Raw genomic sequence first — 26,090 nt, 5'->3', positions numbered from 1 at the left:
AAGTTGCAGGATACAAAATTAATGCACAGAAATCTCTTGCATTCCTATACCTATACACTAACAATGAAAGATCAGAAAGAGAAATTAAGGAAACAATTCCATTCACCATTGCAACAAAAACAATAAAATACCTAGGAATAAAGCTACCTAGGGAGACAAAAGACCTGTATGCAGAAAACTATAGGACAATGATGAAAGAAATTAAAGATGATACCAACAAATGGAGAGATATACCATGTTCTTGGATTGGAAGAATCAACATTGTGAAAATGACTATACTACCCAAAGCAATCTGCAGATTCAATGCGATCCCTATCAAATTACCAATGGCATTTTTTACAGAACTACAACAAAAAATCTTAAAATTTGTATGGAGACACAAAAGACCCCAAATAGCCAAAGCAGTCTTGAGGGAAAAAAACGAAGCTGGAGGAATCAGACTCCCTGAGTTCAGACTATACTACAAAGGTACAGTAATCAAGACAACATGGTACTGGCACAAAAATAGAAACACAGATCAATGGAACAAGATAGAAAGTCCAGAGATAAACCCACACACCTATCGTCAACTAATCTATGACAAAGGAGGCAAGGATATATAATGGAGAAAAGACAGTTGCTTAAATAAGTGGTGCCGGGAAAACGGACAGCTACATGTAAAAGAATGAAATTAGAACACTCCCTAACACCACACACAAAAATAAACTCAAAATGGATTAGAGACCTAGATGTAAGACCAGATACTATAAAACTCTTAGAGGAAAACATAGGAAGAACACTCTTTGACATAAGTCACAGCAAGATCTTTTTTGATTCACCTCCTAGAGTAATGGAAATAAAAACAAAAATAAACAAATGGGACCTAATGAAACATCAAAGCTTTCGCACAGCAAAGGAAACTATAAACAAGACATAAAAGACAACTCTCAGAATGGGAGAAAATATTTGCAAATGAAGCAACTGACAAAGGATTAGTCTCCAAAATTTACAAGCAGCTCATGCAGCTCAACATTAAAAAAACAAGCAACCCAATCCAAAAATGGGCAGAAGACCTGAATAGACATTTCTTCAAAGAAGACATACAGATGGCCAAGAAGCACATGAAAAGCTGCTCAACATCACTAATTATTAGAGAAATGCAAATAAATACTCCAATGAGGTATCACCTCACACCAGTTAACATGGGCATCATCAGAAAACCTACAAACAACAAATGCTGGAGAGGGTGTGGAGGAAGGGGAACCCTCTTGCACTGTTGGTGGGAATGTAAATTGATACAGCCACTATGGAGAACAGTATGGAGGTTCCTTAAAAAACTAAAAATAGGATTACCATATGATCCAGCAATCCCACTACTGGGCATATACCCAGAGAAAACCATAATTCAAAAAGACACATGCACCCCAATGTTCACTGCAGCACTATTTACAATAGCCAGGTCATGGAAGCAACCTAAATGCCCGTCGACAGACGAATGGATAAAGAAGATGTGGTACATATATACAATGGAATATTACTCAGCCATTAAATGGGACAAAATTGGGTCATTTGTTGAGACGTGGATGGATCTAGAGACTGTCATACAGAGTGAAGTAAGTCAGAAAGAGAAAAACAAATATATATTAACACATATATGTGGAACCTAGAAAAACGGTACAGATGAACCAGTTTTCAGGGCAGAAATTGAGACACAGATGTAGAGAACAAACGTATGGACACCAGGGGAGTAAGCGGCGGGGGGGTGATGGTGGTGCTGTGATGAATTGGGCGATTGGGATTGACATGTATACACTGATGTGTATAAAATTGATGACTAATAAGAAAAAAAATGCAAACCATATATATTTTTTTTACAATTTAAATAAAAACTCTGGTTTGTAAAGGAAGATTATTCAGCTTTTGAGGACATGGGTTGGAATAATTTTTAAATGTAATTAATCTAAAATAAGCCAGGCAGAGGAAGACAAATAGTGCATAGAAACACTTATATGTGAAATCTTAAAAAAAAAAAAAAAAAAAAAAAAAGCCAAGGGCTAGAAACAGAGCAGAAAAGTGGTTGCCAGAGCAGGCTGTGGGGGAAATAAGGAGAGGTTGGTCATAGGGTACAAAGTTTCAGTTATAAAATGAATACAGTCTGAGGATCTAATGAAAAACATGGTGACTGTAGTGATAACACTGTATTGTATAATTGAAATTTGCTCAAAGAGTAGAACTTAAATGTTCTTACCTCCCCCCAAAAAGGATAAATACGTGAGGTGATGGATGTTAATTAACGAGATGAGTGGAATCCTTTCACAATGTACACATACATCAAATCACCACGATGTACATTTTAAACGTCTTGTAATCTTATGTCAATTATACCTCAGTAAAGCTGAAATAATAGGTCTAAATATGTTTTATTCATATTTTTTATACTTTTGGATTTACTTAAATTACTTGAAGCTCTCAAACAGTCTAAGAGTTGGACCTGAAAGAACAGGTCTCCATCAGAGACCAGAAAAAACAGAACTCCTCTCAGCCATTTAGCATTTATCACCACCAGTACATGTATAGTCTTTGGTTCACTTGTTGTCTAAAGCTATGTTGCCATGGAACTACTCTTGAATACTTCTTTTGGCCTGTCAAACACACGCTATAGTTTCAGTGAAACCACGGATTCCTGCCCACCTTCCCCCTCCATTTTCAAGGAACCAAGTAGTTATTTTGTTATGAAGGTCTAAAAATCGTGTTATTATGGTAGTTAAGGGTGACAAATTGCAACAATAATAGAAAAGATTAAACAACCAGAGAGTTAAAGTGAATTCAAGCAAAAGTTTTTGTCTGTGCTATTTGGATTGGGTAAATTCAAAAACCACAGGACAGTTTTTGACATTATTATGACTGAAAGCTTGAATAGCTTTCCAGTTTTTTTACTTGTAGCTGGAATATGGTTAAGACTGAAACATACTTATTAAAATGACAGAGCAAATGGTATGGTTGTTTTAATGTGTGGCTAGATAATCAACATTATGAAAGTTCTATTTGGCATATATTCCAAATTTCTTTTAAAAATCAACATTCAGGGGCTTCCCTGGTGGCGCAGTGGTTGAGAGTCCGCCTGCCGATGCAGGGGACACGGGTTCATGCCCCGGTCCAGGAGGATCCCACATACCGCAGAGCAGCTGGGCCTGTGAGCCATGGCCGCTGAGCCTGCGAATCCGGAGCCTGTGCTCCGCAACGGGAGAGGCCACAACAGTGAGAGGCCCACGTAACAAGAAAAAAAAAAAAAAATCACCATTCAGGAGAGCTTGGAGAAAATTCTCACCTACTGTTATAGAATGGTGAGCTGCAGTACTCCGTCCTATGCTGTAAAGAAATTTAGAGCACATGAGATGGAAGAGACCATACTAAGAGCTATTGTTCATTCTGTTAGTTGTTTTGAGGTTTTTAAATTAAATATTGAATAGCTATAAAAGAAAGCTTATGAAGCTTACAGAAGATATAAAGAACATAACTGTTACGTCTGGTATTCCTTATGTGCCCCTCTCTGATCCTATTAACTTCTTTACCCTTTGAGAGAGCACCATCCTGGATTTTGTAGTTTTATCATATGTGTTTAATCATTTTGCATGTTTTTAGACTTAATCCTAGGAATTTTATTACATCTTCTTTCATGGCTTCTTTTTTTCTATATTATATTCCAGTGATTTACCCATGTTATTGCTTGTAGCTATATTTCATTGATTTTCATTGCTGAATACATTCCATTATGTTAATATGCTATAATTTCTAGTATCTATTTTACTGTTGATAGGCATTTGGGGCTGTTTCCATTATTTATTATTAGTGGTGCTGCTGTGAACAGTTTCTGTTTGCTGCTTGTTTATAGAAATTTACTCTTGATTTGATTTGCTAACGTCTTAAGGAATGTTCACATCATGTATTTGACTTGTAATTTTCCTATTTTGCAATGACATTTTTAGATTTTGCTATCAAGGTTATTCTTGCTTCAGAAAAGGAGTTACAGAGTGTTCCTACGTCTTCTTTTCCCTTTTATATAATCTGGAATAGTTTGTTTAAGACTGGAATTACTAGTGTGTTTTTCCATTTGGTAGAGCTTGCCTGTAAGACCTTCTTAACTTAGTGTTTTTTTTGAGGGAGAATTTTAAACTACTGACAGATTTTTAAATTGTTATAGGATTATTCAGTTTTTCTGTTTCTTAAGTCTGTTTTAGTAGGTTACAGTTTTCTAGAAATGTATCCATTTTATGATTTTAAAAAATTAGTGTCCATTTTATGATTTTAAAAAATTAGTGGCATAAAGTTATGTATAATATCCTCTTGTTTTTAAAGAATATACTCACAGTGCCCCCGTTATTCTCTGTAGCATCTGTACTTGTTCCTTATTTCTCATGTTGTTTATTTGTACCTCCTCTCTTTTTCTCTTGTTCAGTCTCACTAGAAGTTTATCAATTTTGTCAGCTTTTTCAAAAAACCAAATTTGGACTTTGCAGATTATTGTGCATCTGTTTTCTATTTTGTTAATTTCTGATGTTGTCATTTAAAATTACCTTTTTTCTGTTTCCTTGGGCTTATTTTGCTAGTTTTTCTCTCACCTCTACAATGAATAGGTGCTCAGTTCATTGTGATTGTTTTAAAATGCTTTGATACCCTTTCCTTAAAAAAAAAAAAATGGGACCTGATTTTCCTCCTCTTGTGAACAAGACTTAGTGACTCACTTCTCACAGATAGAATGTGGCAAAAATGATGGTATGTGGCTTCCAAGAATAGGTCACAAAAAGAATAGCTTCTGCCTGGCTTTTTCTCTTTTGGATCACCCACTTGGGAGAACCTAGCCACCATCTAGTGAGAACATACAAGCAGCCCTCTGTGAAGGGCCACGTGGAGAGAAACTGAGGCCTCCCTGCCAACAGCCAGCACCAGCTTGCCAGCTAACAACCTTGGAAGTGGATGCTTCTGTTTCATTCAAGCCTTCAGATGATGTGACCGCAACCTCACGAGACACCTCAAGCCAGAACGACGTAGCCATGCTTTTGAAACCGTGACCCACAAAAACTATGAGAGAGGATAGATATTTATTGTTGTTCTACACCATTAGCTTTTGGTGTAATTCGTCTTGCAACAGTAGAAACTATTATAATATATTCATTGATCAGCAGCCCTTCTACCCTGACATAAGCATTTAAATGCTATAAATTTCCCTCTACACATTGTTTTAACTAAATCCCACAAATTTTGATAGGCAGTATTTTTCATTATCATTAAGATTTAAATATTTTCTAATTTCCATTATTTCTTCTTCTTTGACTTATGAGTTACTTAGAATTATGTTTCATAATTTCCAAATATATATTGTATATTTGTTATTGATTTCTAGTTTAATTGCATTTTGAACAGAAAATATAGTCTATATGATATAATCCTTTAAAAAAAAACACATGGGGGCTAAACAAATGCTACTAAACAACCAATGTGGCACTGAAGAAATCCAAGGAAATAAAAAAATACCTAGAGACAAATGAAAATGAAAACATGACAATCCAAAACCTATGTGACACAGCAAAAGCAGTTCTAAGAGGGAAGTTTATAGCAATACAATCTTAGGAAACAAGAAAAATCTCAAATAAACAACCTAACCTTACACCTGAAGCAAATAGAGAAAGATGAACAAACAAAACCCAAACTTAGAAGGAAAGAAATCAAAAAGATCAGAGTAGAAATAAATGAAATAGAGACAAAGAAAACAGTAGAAAAGATCAATGAAACTAAAAGCTGGTTCTTTGAAAAGATAAACAAAAATGACAAACCTTTAGCCAGACTCATCAAGCAAAACAGAGGGCTCAAATCAATAAGATTAGAAATGAAAAAAGTTACAATGGACACCACAGAAATACAAAGGATCATAAGAGACTACTACAAGCAACCATATGCCAATAAAATGGACAACCTAGAAGAAATGGACAAATTCTTAGAAAGGTATAACCTTCCAGGACTGAACCAGGAAGAATTAGAAAATATGAACAGATCAATCACAAGTACTGAAATTAAAACTGTGATTAAAAAACTCCCAACAAACAAAAGTCCAGGACCAGATGGCTTTACAGGTGAATTCTATCAAACATTTAGAGAAGAGTTAACACCTATCCTTCTGAAACTATTCCAAAAAACTGCAGAGGAAGGAACACTTCCCAACTCATTCTATGAGGCCACCATCACCCTGATACCAAAACCAGATAAAGATACCACAAAAAAGAAAATTACAGGCCAATATCATGGATGAACATGGACGCAGAAATCCTCAACAAAATACTAGCAAACAGAATCTGACAATACATGAAAAGGATCATAAACCATGATAAAGTGGGATTTATCCCAGGGATACAAGGATTTTTTAGTATCTACAAATCAATCAGTGTGATACACCACGTCAACAAATTGAAGAATAAAAACCATATGATCATCTCAATAGATGTAGAAAAAGCTTTTGACAAAATTCAACACCCACTTATGATAAAAACTCTCCCGAAAGTGTGCATAGAGGGAATCTACCTCAACATAATAAGGGCCATATATAACAAGCCTACAGCTAACATCATACTCAATGGTGAAAAGCTGAAAGCATTTCCTATAAGATAAGGAACAAGACGAGGATGTCCACTCTTGCCACTTTTATTCAACATAGTTTTGGAAGTCCTAGCCATGGCAGAGAAGAAAAAGAAGTAAAAGGAATCCAAACTGAGAAAGAAGAAGTAAAACTGTCACTGTTTGCAGATGACATGATACTGTACATAGAGAATCCTAAAGATACTACCAGAAAACTACTAGAGCTCATCAATGAATTCAGTAAAGTTGCAGGATACAAAATAAATACCAGAAGTCTGTTGCATTTCTATACACTAACAATGAAAGATCAGAAAGAGAAATTAAAGAAACAATACCATTTACCATCACATCAAAAAGAGTAAAATACCTAGGAATAAACCTACCTAAAGAGGCAAAAGATCTGTACTCAGAAAACTATAAGATGCTGATGAAAGAAACTGAAGATGACACAAACAGGTGGAAAGATATACCATGTTCTTGGATTGGAAGAAATATTGTCAAAATGTCAAAATTGTCAAAATATTATCATATTGTCAAAATGACTGTACTGCCCAAGGCAATCTACAAATGCAATCCCTATCAAATTACCAATGGCATTTTCCATTGAATTAGAACAAAAAATCTTAAAATTTTTATGCAGACACAAAAGACCCTGAATAGCCAAAGCAATCTTCAGAAAGAAAAATGGAGCTGGAGGAATCAGGCTCCCTGACTTCAGACTATACTACAAAGCTACAGTCATCAGAACAGTATGGTACTGGCACAAAAACAGAAATACAGATCAATGGAATAGGATAGAAAGCCCAGAAATAAACCCACACCACTTAATCTACAACAAAGGAGTCAAGACTATACAATGGAGGAAAGACAGTCTCTTCAGTAAATGGTGCTCAGAAAACTGGACAGCTACATGTAAAAAAATGAAATTAGAACATTCTTTAACACCATACATAAAAATTAACTCAAAATGGATTATGGACCTAAATGTAAGATCGGATACTAGAACACTCTTAGAGGAAAACAGGCAGAACACTCTTTGGCATAAATTGCAGCAATATCTTTTTGCATCCGTCTCCTAGAGTAATGGAAATAAAAACAAAAATAAACAAATGGGACCTAATGAAACTCAGAAGCCTTTGCACAGCAAAGGAAACCATAAACAAAACGAAAAGACAACCCACAGAATGGGAGAAAATATTTGCAAACGATGCAACTGACAAGGAGTTAATCTCCAAAATTTACAAACAGCTCATGGGCTCAATATCAAAAAAACAACCCAGTCAAAAAATGGGCAGAAGACCTAAATAGACTTTTTTCCAAAAAGACATACAGATGGACAAGAGGCACATGAAAAGATGCTCAATGTCACTAAAAATTAGAGAAATGCAAATCAAAGCTACAATAAGGTATCACCTCACACCAGTCAGAATGGCCATCATCAAGAAGTCTACAAACAAATGCTGGAGAGGGTGTGGAGAGAAGGGAATCCTCCTACACTGTTGGTGGGAATATAAATTGGTACAGCCTCAATGGAGGACCATATGGAGGTTCCTTAAGAAACTAAAAATAGAACTACCATATGATCCAACAATCCCACTCCTGGGCATATATCCATAGAAAAACATGGTTCAAAAGGATACATGCACCCCAATGTTCACTGCAGCACTGTTGACAATAGCCAACATATGGAAGCAACCTGAATGTCCATCAGCAGAGGAATAGATAAAGAAGATGTGGTACATATATACAATGGAATATTACTCAGCCATTAAAAAAGAATGAAATAATGCCATTTGCAGCAACATGGATGGACCTAGAGATTATCACAGTAAGTGAAGTAAGTCAGACAAAGAGAAATATATCATATCGCTTATATGCGGAATCCAAAAAATGATACAAGTGAACTTATTTATGAAACAGGAACAGACACACAAACCTAGAGAACAAGCTTATGGTTACTGGGGGGAAGGGTAGAGGGGAGGGATAGATTGGGAGTTTGGGACTGACCTGTACACACTGCTATATTTAAAATAGATAACCAACAAGGACCTACTATATAGCACAGGGAACTCTGCTCAATACTCTGTAATAACCAAAATGGGAACAGAATTTGAAAAAGAATAGATACATGTATATGTAGAACTGAATCACTCTGCTGTACACCTGAAACTAACAACATTGTTAATCAACTATACTCCAATATAAAATAAAAATTTTTTAAAGTTAATAAAAGATTTAGCATGAAAAATAATTCAGTGTTATTTTAAAACCTAATAAAACAAAAAACCCAAAGCTAGATGTTTTGTGGGATTATCTCTTGGGTGCATGTCTTAAATGTTGGGGTACCAGATGTGTAGTTCAAACCATTTGCTCCTCAGGGAGCAGCTTAAAGTTGTGAGTTCCTTCCTGATTTTGGGTTGCTGTGCTGGAGATGGGTTTACGGCAAGGTTATGTCTCAGCCTCTCCCACCCATTTCTATGTGGGTTTTTTCTTGTGTAGAAGTCACTCAGGTAGTTTTTAGGTTTCCTTCAGAGAAAACTGTTCCATATGCAGTTGTGGATTTGGTGTGTCCATGGGAGGAGGTGAGTTCAGGATTCTCCTATGTCACCATCTTGAATCAGAACTTGGTAAACTTTTTTTAACTTTTTATTTTATATTGGAGTATAGCCAATCAACAATGTTCTGATAGTTTCAGGTGCACAGCAAAGCGACTCAGCCATACATATAAATGTATCCATTCTCCCCTAAACTCCCCTCCCATCCAGGCTGCCACATAACATTAAGCAGAGTTCCCTGTGCTATACAGTAGATCCTTGTTGGTTATCCATTTTAAATATAGCAGTGTGTATATGTCAACCCCAAACTCCCTAACTATCCCTCCCCACCCTTCCCCCCTGGTAACCATAAGTTCATTCTCTAAGTCTGTGAGTCTGTTTCTGTTTTGTAAATAAGTTCATTTGTATCATTTATTTTTAGAATCCACATATAATCAATACCATATGATATTTCTCTTTCTCTTTCTGACTTACTTCACTCAGTATAACAATCTCTAGGTCCATCCATGTTGCTGCAAATGACATTATTTCATTCTCTTTAATGGCTGAGTAATATTCCATAGTATACATGTATCACATCTTCTTTATCCATTCCTCTTTCAATGGACATTTAGGTTGCTTCTATGTCTTGGCTATTGTAAACAGTGCTGCAATGAACATTATTTTCGATATAACTTAAAAGACAGTCAAGCTACCAATCTGATTTATAGGTTAAATTTGTTTGTTGTTGTTGAATATTCCATTTATAGCATATTATCAAAATGAAAGAACATAGATAACAATCTAAATCTACTCCTACCATTTCCAAGTTGTTTACTCAGTCACCAAACTGTATTGCCTGAGTTCCATAAAATCCTAAATAAAGGTTAAAAATGCCCATTTACAATAAGATACTTATCTGTGTAAGGGAGTGTCTCATGGTCAGGCAAACTACTTGGGAAACAAAATTATAATCACAGCGTTGCTTGGAAGCATGGAATCGATTGAAGGAGTCTTATTATTACTAATAACGGGAGCCATCATTAACAGAGCAGTTAGTATCGTTCAGGCTCTATGCTAAGTGCTTAATGTGCATTTTCTCACTGCATCTTCACATCCACTCTATGAGGTAGGCAATGTTATTATCACAATTTTACTGATGAGGAAACTAAGGCTTTGGATTATTAAATAACCTTTTCAAGCTCATATAACCAATAAAGCAGCACAGCCTGGCTGTAAATCCATGCTAGTCTTCAGAGCCCACACTGAACCCGATGCCATACCCCTCACCTTGAAATTTCAAGAATACAGTTAATAAAAGGCCATTTATATTTTAAGACTCCTCTCATTTTAAACCCTATTCTCCTATTCCAGTTTGTTCACTTCAGTGACAAGTCATGTTATCGTAATGACATAAACGAGAAAGAAGAGGCCACAATGAAAAAAGTTCCCTGAAATGTCCCAAAACAGTAAACTTAGTAATTATTTACCAGGACAGGAAAAATATGAGGCACACATTAAATAGTTTCCTTCAGAAAAGGTTAAAATGAAATCTAAAAGTTTTGACATTTACCAACAACATTTTTACCTCGAACATTAAGTTCTATCTGACCCAAGTTGCCTTTAACTTTTTCCTGATTCTTGACTCTTCATTATTTTCCTCAAGAGAAGGAATTTTTAAATTCCACATTTCCTTCTCCCTTTTTCAATTTAGGTCAACTATGTAAACCTCCATTTTAATTTGTTCCTCTTTTGCCTTAAAAAAAAAATAGGTTCCATTTATATTTATTCCTACTACAGTTGACCTTTGAACAATGCAAGGTTAGGGACGTCGACCCTCCACACAGTTGAAAATCCACATATAGCTTTACGGTTGGCCCTCTCTGCACTGGCAGATTCAACCAACCATGGACTGTGCAGTACTGTAGTACATATTTAGTGAAAAAACAAAACAAAACAAAAACCAATTCCCTTCCCCACCCCCAACACACACATATAAGTGTATCCACACAGTTCAAACTCATGTTGTTCAAGGGTCATATGTATCCTTTGATCTTCAGGGAGTACCCAACCATAATCAGTCATAATTTAGTAAACTGATTCTGCATTTATTCATTGAATTTCAATGGCATTCTTTTTTGAAGAGAGATTTCCATTATGTCCTTCTTAGGAAGTCCTGTGATACATTAGGATCCCAGCTCCCAAGTCACTAAACATTCCCAAGCCTCAATTTCATCACCTATAATATGGGGATAATATGTATACCTTCCAGGATTGTTGTGAAGATCAAACACAAGTAACAGAACAGGAGGCTCAACGAATATTAATCCTTTCTTAATCCTTCTCTTCTTATTTGGATAAGAAAAATGATACAAAGGAAAAGAAAGACTAGCTATATAAGTTTGAAGTTGATACAGAAATACTGGATAAGTTGCTGGGATCTCAGTTCATCTTTGTTCCACAAGAGCAAGAATATGTGAAGGAGGAAGCTATGCTTATTTCTTCCTTCCTTAGGTCTCTGAACTAACTTATAGTCTTCCTGCCACTTTGAAAGTCTGCATTTGAGCAAGATAGCTTGTAGTACTGGCAGTATGTGTGTTGGCATCTTTTGTATTTTTCATTGTCTTCAAAACCAACCAAATCAAACAAAACCAACCCAAACTCATAAAAAATTAAGCCATCTTTGAAATTGACTTTACACCAAACATTCAGGATGCTAAGGCAGAAGACACCAAGAAAAAAAATGTCATGGTACCTTAAAAAAAATTTAGCAAACAGTAATCAAAACAGCATGGTACTGGCACAAAAACAGACATATGGATCAATGGAAGAGAATAGAGAGCCCAGAAATAAACCCACACACCTATGGTCAATCTTTGACAAAGGAGGCAAGAATATACAATGGACAAAAGACAGTCTCTTCAGCAAGTGGTATTGGGAAAGCTGGACTGCTGCACGTAAACCAATGAAGTTAGAATACACTGTTACACCATACACAAAAATAAACTCAGAATGGCTTAACGACTTAAATATAAGACACGACACCATAAAGCTCCTAGAAGAGAACACAGGCAAAACATGCTCTGACATAAATCAAAGCGATGTTTTCATAGGTCAGTCTCCCAAAGCAATAGAAATAAAAACAAAAATAAACAAACAGGACCTAACCAAATTTATAAGCTTTTGCACAGCAAAGGAAACCATAAACAAAATGAAAAGACAACCCACGGACTGAGAGAAAATATTTACAAACTATGCGACTGACAAGGGGTTAATCTCCAAAATAAACAGCTCATACAATTCAATTAAAAGAAAAAAAAACCCAATCCAAAAATGGGCAGAACACCTAAATAGACAGTTCTCCAAAGAAAACATACAGATGGCCAATAGGCACATGAAAAGATACTTAACATCGCTAATTATTAGAGAAATGCAAATCAAAACTACAGTGAGGTATTATCTCACACTAGTCAGAATGGCCATCATTAAAAAGTCCACAAATAACAAGTGCTGGAGAGGGTGTGGAGAAAATGGAACCCTCCTACACTGTTGGGGGGAATGTAAGTTGGTGCAGCCACTATCGAAAACACGATGGAGGTCCCTCAAAAACCTAAAAATAGAATTACCATATTATCCAGCAATCCACTCCGGGGCATATATCCAGACAAAACTGTAATTCAAAAAGATCCATGCACCCCTATGTTCATAGCAGCACTATTTACAATAGCCAGGACATGGATGCAGCCCTGCCAATTCAAAAATAATCTTTGTGTACTTGTGTCATGGGGGTGAAGAGGTTGGGAGTCAAGCATGAAAGGGGGAAGGAGTAGCCATGTCAGGGATGTGTGGCCAAGGGAAGCTCCCAATTGTCCTTGCACTCAGCCCTGTACCCCTCTGCTTCTGACTTTTCCCTGCCTCAACCGTCTCCAGCTCTTTTCAGCAGGTGGGAAGCTTTGGTGTGAAGCGTGCAGAAAATCCAGGAATTACGTAATTATGCAGCAGGCCCATGATGCAAACCTCTTCAACACAAACACACATCCTGCACTTTGGCTTGCTGTGGTAGCATAACTGTCGCCCTAATTCCTGATACCTTTCTCCCCCGCAAGCCATTCTGGATGGAGAAAAATAACTAACCCGGGCAATGCAGAAGAGCCTTCCACACCCTGCCCAGGACTCCATCATCATCACAAGCAACGTGTTGCTCTAGTACAATGGTTTTCGAAGAGTAGTCCCTGGACTGGCTGCGTCAGCATCACCAGGGAAGATGTTAATCATTCCAGACCCGCTAAATCAGAAACTCTGGGGATGGGGCCTGGCAATCTCATTTTAACAAACCCTCCTGGTGAGTCTGCTGCACCTGTTTGAGAAGGACCACTCTTGTCACATTAAGTCTGCTCATCTGTGATAAAGGCCAGACAGCCATCAAAAAACAGGCTGCGGGCTTCCCTGGTGGTGCAGTGGTTGAGAGTCCGCCTGCCGATGCAGGGGACACGGGTTCGTGAGCCATGGCCGCTGGGCCTGCGCGTCTGGCGCCTGTGCTCCACAGCGGGAGAGGCCGCCACAGTGAGAGGCCTGGGTACCGCAAAAAAAAAAAAAAAAAAAAGAAAGAATTATAAAAAAACAAACAAAAAACAGGCTGCAAAGACTCCCAATGCCAGGTCATTTGGCAGAGTTGAGGCGTGGGAGGGGTTGAAGCTAACGGTGCTAGGTTACCACCCCAGTTCTAGAAAAAATGTAAAATGGCATGTCCAAAGTTCTCTGGTCTGTGATATTATATGGCAAGTGACAAGCAAACTTGGCTTCTTTCTAAATGGGTGATAATGTAACAGAGTAACAGCCTGTTTTCCTGATCTTTTGCCAGATTTCCACGTCATTCAACTTGTAAAATTAGAAGTACCCTGGATTTTACACCCGCATATTAAAGTAACACACATCATGCTTTCTCTTATATGAACAGATAGGTGCTGCATTTCTCATAGGCTGCAGATGTTCACGCAGAGAGAATTCTGAACCGTTGTTCTGGTACTAAAAATGAGGCTATACCTAGAAAACATAAGTAGGGGCTTGCATTTTCTCAACCCAGAGGGTTTGCCAAATGCTATATTTTGTGTTAACAGGAATTAATAAGAAAATCTTACAAACCTATGTGCACCTGTTTTATATAGTCAATCAGTGAGTCTTTGTTTTCGTTCCAGAAGCTTGGAAGCTTCTCCTTGCGAGGATATTTACAGCATGACAGCTCCAACGTAATTTCAAAACACTGGGCCCAGATGTAGTTGTAATCTTGCATTCCACCTAAACACAAGCATATTTAATTTTTTTAAAGGTCTGAAATTGGAGTGAAACCAAGTATCACGTACCTTGGGGACAGGTGAATCAGACGGTTGTAATGAAAGTACATGTAAACAGGAAAAGATGAATTTGACATATTAGCAAGTACAATTAGAGCTTGACATTTTATTATCCAGACATGACAAAGCAATCCTAAATACTCCCATATGGGTGACTGAATCAGAGCTGACTGATGTTTAGCTGTGCATCAAAATTAAGTGAGGGATAGAGAAAGGGTCCTTTTTAAAAATCACAATTACAAAAAGGATTCTTCAAGGGTTTCCCTGGTGGCGCAGTGGTTAAGAATCCGCCTGCCAATGCATGGGACACAGGTTCAATCCCTGGTCTGGGAAGATCCCACATGCCACGGAGCAACTAAGCCTGTGTGCCACAACTACTGAGCCTGCGCTCTAGAGCCCGCAAGTCACAACTACCGAAGCCTGTGTGCCTAGAGCCTGTGCTCCACGACAAGAGAAGCCACTGCAATGAGAAGCCCGCACACCACAATGAAGAGTAGCCCCTGCTCGCCACGACTAGAGAAAGCCCACGCACAGCAACAAGACCCAACGCAGCCAAAAATAAATAAATAAATTTATTTTTTTTTAAAAAAAGGATTCTTCAAGTTACATTTCTTCCTAAATTACATTTTAAACAGATATAAACTAGAGTGAGATTTCTTTTAAAATATTTCTACAAACCATTCATAAACACATTTATCCTGTAAAGCTAAGTATATGAATTTGGAGGAATAATAATGGCCAGTGTTTACTGAGTGTTTGCTCTTGCTAGGTACTGTTTGAAGAGCTTCATCATCCACTCATTTAATCCTCACAGTAATTATCACTCGTATTTTACAGATGAGGAAGCTTAATCACAAATGGTAGGTCATGTGCCCAGGGATTCTTGCCAGTGAATGGCTGAGACTAGAGCACAGGCCATCTTCCTAGCGCCCCCATGCTCTCAGCCATCACACCACACTGAGTTTGGGGATGAGAGGGAAGGTGCCATGTGATTCTCAGGGAGCAGGGGAAGACCCAGGCCCCTGGTACTTCTGGGGTTACCACCGCCCATGCTCACTTTCTAGTTCTTACCTCTCAACACCCTATTTTCAAAGGGTTATAACCGTATTTTATTTTCTGAGATGCAAAACTTTTCATATTTTAAAACCTCTGAATTGGGAAGTATCTTAAATTTGATGGCTGAATAACATCATTGGGTTATTAGTTTGGCTGGAAACTTTTTCTTTCTTGGTGGGACATGTTTTACAATCAGTGGCATCTTGGATTTGAAATATGGTAACTTTGAAGGAAGTAGTCTCTGCCAGATTTTAATTAGTTATACTTGATACCTGCCCAGTGAAATATGTATTCTCAGTTTCATCAGGGTATTTGGGAAGTAATGAAGTAAAAAAATTTTATGCTCATAAAATGGTCAAAATATTATGTAAACATTGAGTAATATCTATGTACATACAGATTTTAGCCAGGAAGAATTACTCTGTCCTTTCTTTTCCTTTACTTACAAGTTTTGTATTTCTCTCTGACCTCATTTTCACCAAGAAATAGAAGAAGGAAAAAAGGAAGAGAAAAATGAAACAAAACAAAAGCCCTTGGCTGGATGGCTGTGTCTCAGGTAGAAAGAAGTTAAATGGCAAAACAGGTGTGCAAAGCACGCTGGATGGAGAATACCAAGTGCGGAGAGTGTGTGCCACTCCAGATAATGCCAGTCAGGCCTGGCTGAAAAAACCTCCAGGCTGAGCCAGAATGCTCTGTTCTAAGCGCCTCCAAGTTTCTGGCTCTGCCCTCTTTTTTTCTCACAGGGATACACAGCTGACACAGGCACACTTGGGAACCACTCCCAATAGCAAAATTAGGTTCCTAGTTAATCTCCCACACATCTGGATCTGTCTTGAGAGTTACAGACAATGCACATGAAAGACAGCACTGCCACTGGGCAGGAGGGGGCCCTCTCCTCCCTATGGAGAGTAGTGAGCGGGGACTAGGCTACAGCCCTGCGGTGGGAGTGGGGAGGCTGTCTCTCAGACATCGGAGAGAAGTCTGGGATGTTCTGGTATCTGGGTGGTCCTGGTTCCTCTCACTTGTGGTCTATGCTTATTTATATTATCTGGAAAGCTGGCAGAGACCTGCCCAGACACATAAGTCCCAGCTTGTGCAAGACTACTTGACAGCCTGTGCATCCAAAGTGACAACTGAGGAAGTAGCCTGTGTGCAGAAATGCAGGATGGGGGTTGCTGTTGGTAGGGTCAGCTGACCAGTCTGGAAGGGGGCACTTGGCACTGAGGCAGTGGAAACCTGGTTCCAGCCCACTGTCTCCCCTCTCACCCTTCTGTCCTAGGTCCCTCCTATTCTCTGTCAATTTCCAGACTAGGACTCTGACACCCCTGGTCTTCTGCTTATATTATTCCTTCTGACAAGAACACCCCTCCGCCATGTTCCCTACATGGCCAGCTTCTCACTCCCTCCCTCGCCTGGCCGTCCTGTTCCAAGGGAGAAAAACTAGAGGGCTCTTTTGTTTAGCCTGCAAAGTGGTTTTAAAATTAGGAGGCTTCATGGAAATATCCAGCTTGCTTCACAAACTGGAAGATCTGGCAATATTGCCCCCCACTTCTGCATGGCAATAATTACCTTGTCCTAAGTAGCAGCTGTCCCCACTGGATGAGACATAAGCATTACATTTCTCTAAGGCCTTCACTACTCCCTGATGTATTTTGGATTTATACCCCTGTGATACACTGTACCTTTTCTAAATCTCTACTTCTAAAAAAATTTTACTTTTTGTTTGGCTGCGTTGGGTCTTCCTTGCTGTGCGCGGGCTTTCTCTAGTTGCGGTGAGTGGAGGCTACTCTTCGATGCGGTGGCGGGCCTCTCATTACAGTGGCTCTCCTTGTTGCGGAGCACGGGCTCTAGGCGTGTGGGCTTCAGTAGCTGTGGCACGTGGGCTCAGTAGTTGTGGATGGCGGGCTCTAGAGCGCAGGCTCAGTAGCTGTGGTGCACGGGCTTAGTTGTTCCGTGCAACTAAGATGTGAGATCTTCCCAGACCAGGGCTCAAACCCGTGTCCCCTGCATTGGCAGGTGGATTCTTAACCACTGCACCACCAAGGGAAGCCCTAAATCTCTACTTTTATTCACATTACATGCCATCACAATTATTTATTTGTATGTTGCTCTTCTCTATTAAACTTGGGCTTAATATCTGTGTCCTGTTCATCTTTCTTGGCACAGTTCCCAGCTCCAAGGTAAATGCTGAACCAGTGTCTGAACTCAGGAGGCTTTGGCAGTAGGGAACATGTCTGAGCATCTCTCAAATGATCAGTTCCCCTCGCTGCTCTGTGATACTAGCTGACAGAGACAGGACTGAAGCGACTGCACTTTTGGCAACTGCTGGGCTGAGGGCAGTAAGGGGAAGAGCAGAACGAAGAGAAACTCACCTCTGAGTGGATACCAGAAGTATCCATTTACAATTCCACCAGGAAACTCTAGTTTAGTTCTACATGGATTTCTTTTCCTCATGTCGGGATTTCTTGAAGCATAGGTACGTGCAAGATATTGAAAAACATCATCATCAGGGGTTAAGCTCCGAGAGTATAATGTTCCAGTGGCTGTACATGAAAGACAGACCAAGACCTTTTAGTTGAAGTTATAGTCGGAGGAAGCACACACCGTATTAGCACATACATCATCACGTCACACACAAAGGCTCTAATTTCCGAGTGAGATCCTCTACCCACTTCCACAAATACTCCCTTTACTCCTCTTCCTAGTTTCTAATGGACATACAGAAGGCAATATCACACAAAATAACCATGTACATGTCTAAACTCAGCTTAAAAGTTAAATACCCTCTTAGTCACTCTTGCTGATTTCTGGAGGTCAGTAAACTTTCCTTAGCTACTGTAGGGATTAAAGGAAGCCACTCGAATACTTTAAGTCCTTGGTACATACCTTATCCCACAGTTTTAAGAGGAATCAGAAATTATTACGTACATGATTAGTGTTATTTATTTATTTATTTAGCCGTGTTGCCTCTTGTGGGCTAAGTTAAATCCCAATTTTGCTGTTTCACTGATGAATGTCAAGTAATCCCGTGTTGTTATCAGTTCAGCCACCTTGCCCATCTACTGTTCATAAATTGTAGGAAGGATAGCTGAGGGTCAAGAGAATGGGGCTCTTTCTATCCCTGCCAGAGAAGTTAAGTGGGGAGAGGAAGAGTGTATCCCCATTCAGAGGCAGGGAGTTTGCAGTTTCACTCTGGACTTAGAAAGCAAGAGCTGGGCCCAAGTTTGCTTACCTGGAACACCATTATCAAATGGGTAACTGGCCACCAGGGCACCACCGTGGAGGTTTGCAGAAAGGACAAATGTCTCTGTATTCAGCCACTTCATGACTGCCACAGTTTCAGGCTGCCTTGGTACATTATTAAATTCAAAAGCATCGGGGAAATTTCTATTCAGGTCATAGAAGTTACTATTATCCCTTTAAAAGAAAGAATTTTTTAGGGTTTACTATTGCTGTCTGAGGGAGCAGATTCGTGCAGTGTGTAGACCTTTGCTTTGGGCTCCAGGTGTTCTTCCAAATATGAATACAGAGGTGGTGGATGGTTGCCTTGGCAGCCTCCAGTGAATCACAGCTGGCATTCACACAATATGTTGTCCCCTCCCGTGTGACTTGTTCTTGCCAGTGGGACAGTAGTGATTCGGATGTAAGCAGAGGTCTGATAAGTGTTTGCATTTCAGGGCTTTTGCTCTTGACACTCCCATTTGGAACCCTGAGACCCCAGTTCTATCCACGTCAAGGGTCCATGTGCAAGAATGAGGAACCCAGGTGACAGCCAGAACTGAGACTCCAGAGATATGGTCCCAGCCAGACCCCAGCTGAGGACCCTGATATCATGGCATAGAGATTAGCCATCCCTGCTGTGCTCTGCCCAAATTCCTAACTTACAGAGTGGAGAGTAAATAAAGAGGTGGTTGTTTTAAGTCCCTCAATTTGGGGGCAGTTTGTTCCATAGCAATTGGTAACAGAAACAACAGGAACATGCTATTTTTTATACAAACGTATTTCTGAAAAGTGGACTGGCCATGTTTAAATAGGCTAAAAAACTTAAACATGGAAGGGAATCAAGTGGTGATTGATTAATCTTTGGTAAAAACAAAATTTTAATTGCACAAATACCAGTGTTTATCAGACATTTGAGAAATTCCAAACTTCCTGAGGCTGCTTGAAACACAGTAAATTTAAATCAGAAATACTACAAGATTCACTCTTCTTTGTGATTAGTTCGTGTGCTGGCTTAATAAATCAACCTGTTTATTGAGGGTCTAGGTACTACCCTAGGCCCTGGGATTTAACCGGGATGAACACAACGGGCAGCCTTCCTGCCCTCATGTAGACATTAAACAAGAAATGAGACATTAAAGATTGTGCTATGAGGGTAGAGTGCCAGGTGATGTGAGAATAATTGGGGCTCTAATATCTGATAGGTTAGGGAAGGAGGCTTTGAGGAAATGCTGTTGAAGCGGGGTGTGGGGGGAGGGGTGGGAAATGCCAGGGGTGAGAAGGCAGCTGGTGGTTGCATGAGATGAAGGGAGATCTGAGCGGCTGCGGCAGGGTGAGTGCGGGGGAAGAGGCAATGAAGCCAGAGCAGTGAGGCAGGTGCAGGGGTAAAGCAGCCTTGCTCAGGATTTTACTTCTCAAGGTCAAAGCAATGGGCAGCCCTGAAAAGTTTCCAGCACAGCAGCGACATGACACAGGTTATGAGATGGTTCGCTAACTTCTCTTTACAGGGCGAAGGGGTCTGATCTGATGGGGGCCTTTTTATGCTTTTGTTGTGTTTTAAATAAAGATAGACTAGCCCGTGCTTACCTTCCCTTATTGTAAAAACAGTCAGGCTTTAGAACAGCTTCGAAGCCATCTGGGTTCATTGAAGGCATGATATGTATCCGGGTACTATTAATTAGATTTGTGATTTCAGGGTCTCTTCCATCGCTGGTTACGAGATATTCGATTAAATGGAGCAGCATTTCCCGCCCTACAGCCTATAGGTGTTAAAGAGAGAAGAGGATATTGTTAGGTGAGAGGAAAACAGTCCCCGGAGCACAAATTCCCCAACAAGAAGCACTACACATGATATGTGAGACCAAAACCAGTTGTCAGACCACCGTTTCTCAGGTATACTGATACTCTGGCACATGGCAATCCAACAGTGGTGTGCTGCAAAACCTTTGTGAGTAACAGGTTTTTGTTTTTTGGGCTTTTTTTAAGTTAACTTAAAAAAAAAGTACCTGTAAGTAAATAATTTACTAAAAATGAATTAGAGTGGAGTAAAGGTTATTCTTATTATCCTATTTCCAGTTTGTCTGTCTTCCAAATACTTCCCGGAGTGGTGGCGAGACGGGGAGCTAGAGATCAGGCAGGGAGTTGTGCGTCTCCACAAGCATGCCTGGCACACGGGAGAGCCGTGGTGCGTGTCTCGGTGGGTGATTCGTGGAGAACCACTGCAGTAGACATGTAGATTTTAATAGAGAAAAATCTGAGTTTGTAATATGCACAATTTAAGTAGGTTAATTTAAATAGGTCTGATTTTCATATTCCCCTGTTTCCAAGTTCTTTTATCTCCAAATTCCCCTCCTGCACATTTGTGCAATTTTTGCTGTACCTCTGTATTTCTGATTTCCACATCCTCATGTTTCATTGGCACAACATCCTCACAATTTTTTGCCATATCTGCATATTATCTATACTATTATTTCGTTTGCATTTTCTTTACATTGGCTCACTTTTTACTTACATTAAAAATAAGAAACTTTGTATAATTACCATTTTGCTAGATATGTTTCTAATTGTATAGTAAAATAAAAGCATGACTATGAAAATAAACATGGTCACATTCACCTAAAATTACCTTATGTACCAACAATGATTGGGAAACTGAAGGCCTGTGAAAGAGCTTGCTTTATAATCCCCAAGGGAGAGATTTACTCTTTTTTTTTTTTTAAAGGAATTCACATATTCAACCTTATTCTAGAAAGATTTGATTAGGCTATATTACTTTTACCCTGTAATCCTGAGTTCAAAGATTCTGCTTCTAAGTAAGGAATATTTACCCCTTACATGTGATCAGATGTTGTAGAGGAGTTAGTATATGGGAAATCAGGGCAGCAGGTGGGTAAATAAGGACAGTGCTTCTGGTGCATTAATGAAGGCCGTGGGCAGGAAAAGAATTTTCATTTATGACTGCTCTGTAGCAATTCATTGTTCGGACAAAGGGTGAGCAATTCCATACTTTATGCCCCTCGCTGGCAAGCAAAGAGATCACATTTTATGAATTTGTTATCCTAATGAACACAGAATAATTAAAATGGAACTAAGAAAATTTTAAATATGTAAATTACATATTTATAGGTAGCCATAAAATTCAGAGTAGAAGTAAATTCCATTCTGACTGCAATTTTTTTCTACTCATGTCTATCTTCTTCCACCACTGTGATTTTTGTTTTTACAGTCAAAATTGTCACTTGAAAAAGGTCCTTACAAACTTACAAAAGGTCCTTAATAACCAAAAAAGTCACGTGAGTCACACACTGGGTTTCCAATTCGATGTTTTGGAAGATCACGCACATTTGGACACTCCTTACTGGCTCCCCTGAAACCAGAGGAGGAGGGGCTGGCAATTTTAAGCTGTGAAAGATGGCTTTAAAGGTGGACAGTGTGGTTGGTTGAAGGGGCTTTTCTGGACAGGGGTTGGGGAAGAGAAAAGGTCAAGGAAAGAGAGAAGGAAGTGAGATTTCTAAATGCTGGTTGGAGACTGTAGGATGGTTCCATTAGAGGGACGTACCAGGAAAAACCTGAGGCCCCTCTGAGTCCCAGGTCAAGTACCAAGTGAGATATATTGGAATCCCCACATGGTTCTAAATGTGAATTTCCTCTTAACTATCTGAATCCTACATTCTCAAGCACGCCCAAACTCAAGACAGGAGTTGGCAATTAAATTCATCCACCCACAAGAAAATGAAAACAAGGAGTAAGAAGCTGTGATTAAGCTATAGAACTAAATTAAGCAACTGTGGTGGTGTGGTATAGGATAGAAGGTAAAAGTTAAGGTTTATAGCTAACGGCAAGGGTGGGTGCCGGGGGAGAGGAAAGGAGAGGACAGAAGACTTTTCAAAGTGCTAATTCCTTCACTTTTCCCAGCAATGGGTCATAGGATATTATCCAAAGTTTAAAAAATTATATATTTCAAATCATTATAATTTCAGTTTTTCCTAATTTTTTAAAAATTCTTTTTTTTTTTTAAACCCCACATTTGTTTATTTATTTATTTATTTTGGCTGTCTTGGGTCTTCGTTTCTGTGCGAGGGCTTTCTCTAGTTGTCGCAAGCGGGGGCCACTCTTCATTGCGGTGCGCGGGCCTCTCACTATCGTGGCCTCTCCCGTTGCGGAGCACAGGCTCCAGACGTGCAGGCTCAGTAGTTGTGGCTCACGGGCCTAGTTGCTCCGCGGCATGTGGGATCTTCCCAGACCAGGGCTCGAACCCGTGTCCCCTGCATTAGCAGGCAGATTCTCAACCACTGCGCCAGCAGGGAAACCCAAAGTTTTCCCTAATTTTTTGACTTTAGAAGAATCTTCCGATAATTTCTTATTTTGAGAAAATACCAAGTTCACCAATTATTTTCATTTCACTTCAGTTCTATTCTGTTAAATTCAAGTAAAGTTAAATCTCATACTTCTTATTTAAAGATAACATGTATAATATGACACATATTTCATTTTATATCCTTTTGATTCCTCTCATTCTATTACTGTAGAAATACATAGATGTCTAGAATAGCATCTGGCAAATACTAATGATGGTGATTTCTGAGTGATAGTATTCTGAATAGTTTTTATTTCCTCTTATTTTTCTAGTATTGCTTTTTAAATTAAAGAAAACCTATGTTATTTTTACAAAAACAATAAAATCATGATTCTTTCAAGGTAACGAATGTGTGACCAAGGTATTTTCTGTTTGTCTCCATATTCCAAAACAAACCACAAGTTTGTAACTGCAGAGGGTGAAAGAAAAATCTTGGAAGTATGATAAAGAACCAATTAAGAGTCAGATAATTTTAAAAAATGGTGAGGTAAACAGATGAAATTTCAGAGGGAGTTAAACAAAGTCCTCTTGTTTTCTTGGACCATATTTTCCTGTCTCTGTAACAGCAAATTTATGCCACATGTTATTCAAGTTAATTCTTCTCAACCTTAATATAAATGTCTCAAACACTCATTCATGTTTTACGTATAGACCTCCCGTCGTTTAAAATTAAGTCTTTGAATATGAAACCTTAGAGAGACTAAAATTTTAAAAAAGAATGTGGTTGGTCAAAACTGTTTCCGTTAGCTTAACCAGCCTTTCATTTAGCTCCTTTTGTGAGAGTGTGGACTTAATGAAAGAATCCCTAATAAAGAGCCTGAAAGGCTGGGTGAGCACACCAGCTTCTACAGTCTTTCTCTGTTAATTCATCTGGTCATTAAGATGGCAGGAACCCAGGATGGACCTAGAGATTGTCATACTGAGTGAAGTAAGTCAGAAAGAGAAAGAGAAATATTGTATAATATCACTTATATGCAGAATCTAAAAAAATAATAATACAGATGAACTTATTACAAAACAGAAACAGACTCACAGACTTAGAGAAGGAACCTATGGTTACCGGGGGGAGGGTGGGGGGGAAGGGATAGTCAGGGAGTTTGGGATTGACGTGTACACATGTCTACATTTAAAATAGGTAACCAGGGGCCTCCCTGGTGGCGCGGTGGTTGAGAGTCCGCCTGCCGGTGCAGGGGATACGGGTTCGTGCCCCGGTCCGGGAGGATCCCATATGCCGTGGAGCGGCTGGGCCCGTGAGCCATGGCCGCTGAGCCTGCGTGTCCGGAGCCTGTGCTCCGCAACGGGAGAGGCCACAACAGTGAGAGGCCCGCATACCACAAAAATAAAATAAAATAAAATAAAATAGGTAACCAAAAAGGACCTACTGTATAGCACAGGGAATGCTGCTCGATATTATGTAACAACCTAAATGGGAAAAGAATTTGAAGAAGGATACATGTATATGTATATGAATCACTTTGCTGCACACCTGAAACTAACAGAATATTGTTAATCAACTATACTCCAGTATAAAATAAAAAGTTTAAAAAAAAAAAGATGGCAAGAACCCAGAAAGCAGAAAATAAATTCTCTATCAGTTTTTCTTCAATTCAGTCAAGTGGGAATTTGTTAGATAGATAAAAATGAATGTTCTAGCACTTCTAAGAACAATTGGAAAACAATTTTGAAGCAACAGTCCACAACTGGGTAGTGTATTGTGCGAGAGTGAATTAGAGGGTAGTACCAACACTTCAGCTCTCCTAATGGTGGAGTCCGTTCTTGAAATGCTACACTGTAATTCAGCTTCTGGGGGAAAATAAGCCTGTCAGTTCTGGGGCTCCACATGGTGTGTTACAGACTTAATTCATTTGTCTTAATGCCTAGCTAAATCCTTCATCTTCAAATATTAGCCTAAATATTACATTATCTAGCACACTTTTCCGTGGCCTCCCCAAGTCTGGGTTCCATGACCTGCCTAGGTGGTCCTTTAACTTTCCTCACCTGTGCTCTCCTGATGGTGCTCACACATATTACAATGGCCTGACCGACCCTGACTGACCCCCACCCCCACCCTCCAACTCCACCATCCAAGGTTTGACAGCAGGGATCCTAACCAGCTTCCTGTGTAGCCCTGGTATCTCACCCAGCTCCAGGTATATCATGTGCTCAATAAATGACTGTTGGTTACTGTTGCCAAATCCACTACAAAGTCATGACTATTCTGAGGAGGAACTTTCTGAAAACATGAGGACTTAAGGTTCTCAGTGAGAGGGGGTATACAAATGATCAAGTTAGTTCATTGCAAGGACGTTCAATACTGAACACACTTCACAGGGCTGGGGGCCAGCAATTCTGATCATGCCAAGGACCCGACACCCTGGTCCCCCGGCCCACCCTCACCAAAAAAGGGAGATGGAGAGAAAGAGGATAATTATATGAGGAACTTAATACATGCTTAAAAGGAAGTAGACACTTCGCCTGGGATAAGGATTAGTTTGGTCTAAATGCAAAAGGAAATAATTATCCAAAGCCATGCTGTGTAACTGAGGACATTTTGTCATCATCTGGGATAGTGGTGGAAGAAAGGGCTTGAGAAGTGGCAAGCTTTGTTTTGTCTTGTTTTAGTAAGTTTGGAACCTCTATTGCATGTTGTACACAGCCCAAGATCTTCCAGGATAGGCACAATTTTGGATATTATGTCCTGTTGTTCATGTAGAACATTAAAATACCCTCTAAATATAGACATTTAGACATACAAACTACTGTCTAAATGTCTCTTATACCTAGAAGGTGTGCAAAAAAACATTTAGCCTTTATTTTCAGGTTGAAAAATATCACTATTATCCATATTTTTGCAATGTTTTTCCTTTCCATTATGTATCTGGAATCCAATAAACTATAAATTAATGCCACCGAATGTGAAATTCTAAGTGTGATGTGGGTATTTCAGAACTCTATACCCAAATAAAC

General features: G+C 39.3%; 1 protein-coding gene across 1 annotated transcript in view; it reads right to left on the bottom strand.

The window, feature by feature from the left end:
• Window positions 1–26,090, bottom strand: part of CPM (carboxypeptidase M) — a 92,142-nt gene that overhangs the window by 16,556 nt on the left and 49,496 nt on the right. The window contains exons 4-7 of the mRNA XM_081248554.1: window positions 20,354–20,526; window positions 18,780–18,964; window positions 17,920–18,090; window positions 14,283–14,435 (exon numbers count right to left, since the gene is read on the bottom strand). Of these exons, the coding sequence (XP_081104680.1) occupies window positions 14,283–14,435; window positions 17,920–18,090; window positions 18,780–18,964; window positions 20,354–20,526 (682 nt within the window). The remainder of the gene's footprint in view (window positions 1–14,282; window positions 14,436–17,919; window positions 18,091–18,779; window positions 18,965–20,353; window positions 20,527–26,090) is intronic.

The sequence above is a fragment of the Mesoplodon bidens genome (genome assembly GCF_964165515.1).
Source record: "Mesoplodon bidens genome assembly, chromosome: 11".
Taxonomy (NCBI): domain Eukaryota; kingdom Metazoa; phylum Chordata; class Mammalia; order Artiodactyla; family Ziphiidae; genus Mesoplodon; species Mesoplodon bidens.
The sequence above is the reverse complement of the archived record's forward strand: the minus strand, read 5'-3'. Positions and strand labels throughout refer to the sequence as shown.